At 37.7% G+C, this 6,843-nt stretch overlaps 1 protein-coding gene across 1 annotated transcript in view; it reads left to right on the forward strand.

The window, feature by feature from the left end:
• LOC131214165 (actin nucleation-promoting factor WASL) overlaps positions 1-5,810 on the forward strand; it is a 68,358-nt gene extending 62,548 nt beyond the window's left edge. Inside the window, exon 10 of the mRNA XM_058208547.1 lies at positions 4,837-5,810. Within this exon, the coding sequence (XP_058064530.1) occupies positions 4,837-5,124 (288 nt within the window). The 3' untranslated portion in view covers positions 5,125-5,810. The remainder of the gene's footprint in view (positions 1-4,836) is intronic.
• Positions 5,811-6,843: the final 1,033 nt, after the last annotated feature.

Consider the following 6,843-nt stretch of genomic DNA (forward strand, 5'->3'; position numbering starts at 1 on the left):
TGCACACACAGATACACATACACAGATAGCAGTTCAGATGTGCGTACGATTCTTGCTATTATATTTCTGAAATTTTAAGATCATCTTAAAATTCCGCGTATTACGTTTTCGATAGCGACAATGATAGCGAAGAAACTGAAAATGTAACGATTCATCGCAAAATATTGCGATGTAAATCCGACCCACTGAATTTTTCATCACCAGGGTAAGTGTGCCCAAAATCGAAAATGATCAATCGATTTTTCTTTCATGTAATGTTGTTGCGGGTTCAAGAAAAAATTTCGCATCTCAAGGGAAGTGTTTTTGACCATACTTTCCGAAATAGAAACAAACTTACCCGTATCTCTTCGCACTATTTGCAACTGCTATAGCAACATGATTAAAAAACAATTACCCGTATCTTTCCGGCCTATTCGGGACTGCGGTAACCACAGGAATACAAAACACTTACCTACCCTTGCCCTTCTTTCTTCCGGGCTAATTTGTTTCTTTACGGGGTAATTAGCTACCACATGAATATCCCACCACATGAATATCGGCCTACCTAGCTATCCCTGCGGAGCATAAACAATACAAACTAATTGATAAAATCAAAGACATCCTAACAGAGCTGCTCTTTCCGTAGTAAAAAGTTGACGGAAATCCGTTTGTCAAATTTGAGTACGAGTACGAGTTTCGTGATACCGAAAGTACTCGATAACCGAGAAATAGTTCATCCAGTTGAAAGCTCCCGTCACGGAAAGTTCTTTCTTTCCGTACGGAAAGTCGATCGACTGCCGCGATAGCAAAATGAACTCAGATGAACTTTCGAATGAATTCCGTAAACGAGTTTGAGAATCGTAATAGGGCCCATAATAAAGCTATCCCTCTGTAGTTAGTACGGTCCAAACGGTCTCCTTTCTTGTATACTGGTATTGTGATACTATTTCGCCATTCTTCAGGTATGCACTCCTTGCTCTAAATTTTCAGTATTAGTTTGTGCATCGTGATGGCAAAATGTTTACCGCCATGTTTGAGTAAACCCCGGATATCTCATCCACACCAGCAGCTTTATTATTTTTGATTTGGGTTATGACCGTTCCTACCTCTATTTCTGTTGGGATTTCGTAGTTTTCGTCCTTATTTATGGTAGTTTCCCAATGGGTTATATCGGTGTTGGAGTTGGGGTTTCATAATTCTGAGAAATAATCAACCCATTTTTCTTTTATGTTTGCCATATCTTCTATGATATTTCCATCTGCTTCCTTACAAAGTATTGTGCGAGGTGTGAAACCCTTCTTGTGCATGTTTACGGTTTTATAGGCTCGTCTTGTGTTGTTGTTTTGAAAATCCGCATTCATTGTTTCTAGTTGTCGGTCGGCCAGGATTCTTTTTTTTCTCTTACAAAGTCTGTCGGCAGTTCTTCGCACTTTATCATATGTTTCTTTCTTAGCTCTAGTTGGTACCTGTAAGTAGTTTGTGTATACAGCTGCTTCTTATCAACTGCTATTTTGCACTCCTGATCGAACCAATCTTTGTTTTTTTTTTTTTGCTTAAAACCAATACAGCCCTTTACCGCTTCAATTACAGATGATTTGATGTATGCCCGCATTTCTTCCTCTGAGTGTTGGTTTTGGTTTTTACTTAGTGCTTGGTTCAATAAACTTCTAAACTGCCGTCTGGTGATGCCCATGTTTGTTTGTGTATATCTTTTCTGGGAGTAGATATGATGATAATGTTTCTACTGGCTGTAAGGTCTACCAAACGTAGCCTATTGTCATTTGAGCTTTCGTGCAGACTGTCCCCTCCCCCTGTTATTTCTCTATGTAATAGTTCTCTGCCCACCTTAGCATTAAAATTTCCCATCATGATCTTGACATCCCCGACTGGTAGTGAGTCGTATGCGTTGGTTAACAAGGAGTAAAATTCCTCTTTTGTGTTATGTTTGTGTGTGTTTTTTCCTCTGTGGGGGCGTATACGTTAATAAACCATATATTATAGTGCTTACTTTTAAAGCGGATCATACAGATCCCTTCGTTTACTGATCGAAATGATGTAATCGATGTTTTTATGCATCTCTTTATAGCAAATGCGACACCAACTTCCTTAAGCCCAGCAGGTTTACCGCTTTTGATAAACGTATAATCAGATCTATCTTCAACTCCTTGTTCAATCCAATACGTCTCTTGGATGGCTAGTATATCAATTCTATACTTAGTCAAGTGATGTAGCAGTTCTTTCCACAGCAGTTCTAGCAGATACTGCTCCAGCTTTATTTAGCAATTTTGCATCCCAAGTTTCTAAAAAGTAGTCCGATAGGCGTTTCCATGGTCGTGATCGTTGAGTCCGTCCAATTCGAGGTTTTAATATAAGTTCATGTGGTTGTTTTGCGGGGGAAGGTACTTAACCTGCCGCCAAATCTTGTTTTTGGTCCACCCTGACTATTTCATTTCATCAGTACCACCCATTTTTGGGAAGCTTTCCCCTATCCGCCACCTGGGGAAGCGACCGATGGTAGACTAGAAACTCCACACGCGATATTTTTTTATGTTTTAAGCAAATTGCCCTAACTGTTGTGGATCGAGTTATGCGCTGCACCCGCTAGATGCTTGTTGACTCAGCGGATTATTCCTAGCTGGTGTGCAGGATGTCGAAGTTTGCGATACCCGTTGGTGTCAAGTGCCGGTTAAAACAGCCTCGCTGGTTTAATGCTGACTCGGCGAGCATTGCTATCTATGCGTCTGGAATGTTGTTACTATATATTGTGTATATTGTGCGAAAACGATCGTAGTCTAAGTGGTCTAGTAGTTTAAACGGTGGCCAAACAATGACTAATGGCCAGGAAGGTTCTACTGGGTATATATTGGGGCTTGAAAATTCTGTGATTTTATCGACATTTTCAACGACGAGTCAGCTTGTGCGAGGTCCATCTTTAACATCAAAAACAATTGAGCAGGTCGACGAAACCAAAATTGCACGTAATTGTACTACTACAGTATCAGTACCATACTCCACCGAACTCAATTTCAGCTTCTATTTTCAACTTTATCAAACACAGTAAAATGTAAAATGAAACAGTAAAATGTAAAACAGTAAAATGTACCGAATTTTCTCTTCGGTGATCTCGATTGTTAAGAATAATAATGTACAGAATGGAGAAAATAATGGATTTCGTTTTCCCCAACCCAATATATAATGCATTACCTCTTTCGTTATTCTTCTAAATGTGTGTCATTACATTTAAAATAATCCTTACTTTATTCAATACATCTATGTATGTCTACATTTGTTCACTTTTTTTCTTTTTTCATTGTTCGAAAATTCTTTAATGAATAACCTTAAACATATTCTTCGACTCGGCCCCTGTATCAACTATTCACTATAAAAAGTGTTCACGGAGCGCAATTTTGAGTTTACAAAATAGCCATATATTACACAGTCATAAGAATACATGCCGAACGATATGGGTCCAGTTTGTGTCGAAACTATCACCAAAATGTGTTCCAAAAATATCACGAGGAAGGTGGAAAAAGAATTAGTTCTCCACAAATCCAGTCTTTTTTATGCACAGCATTGAGCGAACCACGCCCAACATTCAAATAGTATACTTTGTTGACAGTTTAGTTTGATTCCATTCCTTCTGGTTCATTCCTGGCTGGCGCTATGCTGCGTTGGTGGGTGTGAGGTTTGCGTTGGTGGTGAGTAGTGCAATCCGTCGTACACATTGTAGGTGGCTCCAGGCGGATTTTCGGTGTTCGATGCGTAGATCGTTTCGTGCGTAGTCTTCGATGCATTTCACAAAGGAAGCTAAGAAAAAAAAAATTTGTTAGAGTTTTTGCATTGCATTCCTGTAATTTTATCTTACCTTCTCCACAAACGTGACGAGACGACTGAAACGAGCAAAGCGAAAACATTTCAACATTATTTTACTGTGACTGAATACTGTCCAGTAAACTTACCTGGATTATTTCTATCAGGAACAAACGTGATGGAAAGAGAAGCATTAGCACTTGCTACTTGTCTTGTCGTCGCTTATTTTCAAATTCTGAACAAGTACTGATCTTGATATAGATGAGGGATTTATTAACTGGTTTAGGAATATATTGAAAGCTATACCAGAAAGAAATAAATGCTGTAAACTTGAGCCCATATGGGATACATTTACAAGATTTGTAAGGCTTTAGAATAGGTACCAAATCATGATATTAATAGCATCTTTAGTGATTATGAAGATTATTGGAGATCACATATGAAGGATTTTGTGACAACATTGTGATTGCGACAACAATGACATTGGTAGGTGTATGTGCGGTGCAGAATGAAGTTAGGATAAAAAAGCTGGGGTGACGTGTTCGATATGATGATGATATCAGATCGACAAATACTCTGAATGTAGTACGCTATCCAGGTGTGAGCAGTGTTAACGTGCAGTTTGAATAGAGACAGATGTTGCAGTTGAATAGCAAGCAAATGTACTTAACCATTGTGGAAAACGAAGAACTACAGCGCAGCGACATCACACAGGTATATGACAATCACAAAGGGGGTTAACGTACGAGGGCTTAACGTGCACAAAACCTAAAAATGTATGCGAACAACACGGTCGTATGTTAAAGCGACTTGACACAATCGAGACTTGCGAGCTATTTTATTGTGTATTCTGCGGTGTATTAAGCTTTTGATTTTTCGTTGAAAATCAACTGCAGCAGTTATTTATTTTTATAAAAAGTCATTGACATTTCGGTCACCAACGTCAATAAGAACGCAAAAAACTTCGTGTAAAAATGTAATCGTATTTTGTGTTACAATCGCCACGGTTTACTATATTATTTCTTTTTCTCTCCTACAAAATTTCAGAAGGTTGATCAGAGTGTGCTGAATGCTGGCAGCAGTGCGGATATGCGCGTGGACTTGATGAGTGAGATACAAGCAGGCTTTCAGCTGCGTCCAGTCGCGAATCGTGAATTGAACGGCCCCGGTGATCGGAATAGTACTAGCGGTGGTAGTACCAGTGCTGGTGACGTAGGCACAGATGCGCTCGCTGATGCACTGCGTCGAGCACTCGCTGAGCGTGGTCGTGTTATTCGTTCATCGGATGAAGATGAGAGCGACTCGAACTCGAATAACACGGATTGGGAAGATTAGAGAAATAATTGTCGATAGTTGTGCGCCTTTAACTTTTGATAAATGTCGGTGATTTCGTTGAGATTGATTGAATCGTTTTCTGATGTTTTCGATGTTTTCTATGTTTCTTCTTCCTTAGAGTAATTGTTTCAGATAGTCTAAATCTACTTTTTTATCGTGAATTATTTACATAAGCATAATACAATCTACAAAACTTGTTTATGTTAGACTTCTATTTCATATAATTCAATTTAATCTTTGTTAGTAGCAATTTCATTTGGTGTTATCTTTATTAGACACCATTACATTTGGTGCTGGTTCGTTAAATTTCAAATGTTATTTTTTGTTGCATTAACATAAACTATAACACTTCACTACTCTATTTAGAATTGTAAAACAATACAAACAACAAACAAACAAACAAAAACATACAAAAAAAATAAACAAGCAAACAAAACAATGTAAAAGAATCAATAAAAAAATGCATATTTTTAAATACAGTTTTAATGCAGACACAAACACAGATTCAAAATATAGACACGACATATTTTTTTCACAACAAATATAAACAGACGAGGATGAGCATTTCACATTAATTTTATGTTAAATAAAATTATCAAATCTTATTACAACTATATATCATACATGAATCGATTAAAACTTAAATACAACGATATGTTGTGCGCTTTTATAGCGCGTGATGACAGTTCTGCTGAAAAATGTTAGGAGCGCAAATAAATTCTTGTGGTTTTAAAATAGATGGCATGATTCTCTAAATGTCACTTTTTTATGAAATACGTATTATTATTATTATTATTTTTATTATGTGTTAGCTACTGATATTATGCATCTTACGCAGTATAGGTGTTTTTGCTAAAGTGTAAACAACTCCTTTTATAAGCATCTGAAAATATCGTGGTTTGTTTCTGATTAAGTGTTTTCGTCATAAATACCGTTCGGTCCTTTTTTTAATCTTAGAAGAACGGACCATAAAAACGGCACGGTCCGTTCTTCCAAGATTAAAAAAAGTGTTTTCGCGGGGAGTAGTTTTTCATTAATTCTTCAATATGAAGAAAACTGCTACCGAAAGTCATCACATTTTAATGGATGTTTAACGTGAATTTGCTTTTACTAATAGAACGTGTCGGATGTGGTTTATACCGTTAAAAAATTTGGATTTCATCTCGCAAGACCAAGAACGACTGGTACAGCCAAAAAAAGGGGTTTGATGAGGAATTGGCAGCACTGCTCTATCAGGATGCATGTCAGGTGCGAACAGAACTTGCAGAAATGTTAGGAGTTGACCACACAACAGTTTTCCATCGTCTGAATGCCGTGCGAATGGTTAGAAAAATGTTCTATGGAATTGAAATGTGTCCACATGAAAAATGTCTTCCACATGAATTAAAAAAAGAGACATTGAAACAAGGAAACCCATTTACGAATTACTGCCTGCACGCCAGAAAAGAAAGAGTTTCTTGTACCGAATGGTGATGAAAAGGGGAGTTGTTACAAGAATCTTAAATGCAAAATGGCCTTGGTACAGTCTGGTGAACCAGGTCAATCACTTTAAGAGCCGAATGTTAGGCTATTGCAGCTCAAAGTCTCTATAATACAAAAGAAAAAAAAAACGGTGGTCAATCGCTACCAAAGTAAAACATTCACTGCGCAAAGGTTATGCAGTGCATTTAGTGGGATATGAAAGGTGTTCATCTTGGTACGCGGAGTTTATAGAATGTT

Source organism: Anopheles bellator (assembly GCF_943735745.2).
Source record: "Anopheles bellator chromosome X unlocalized genomic scaffold, idAnoBellAS_SP24_06.2 X_unloc_4, whole genome shotgun sequence".
Classification (NCBI taxonomy): domain Eukaryota; kingdom Metazoa; phylum Arthropoda; class Insecta; order Diptera; family Culicidae; genus Anopheles; species Anopheles bellator.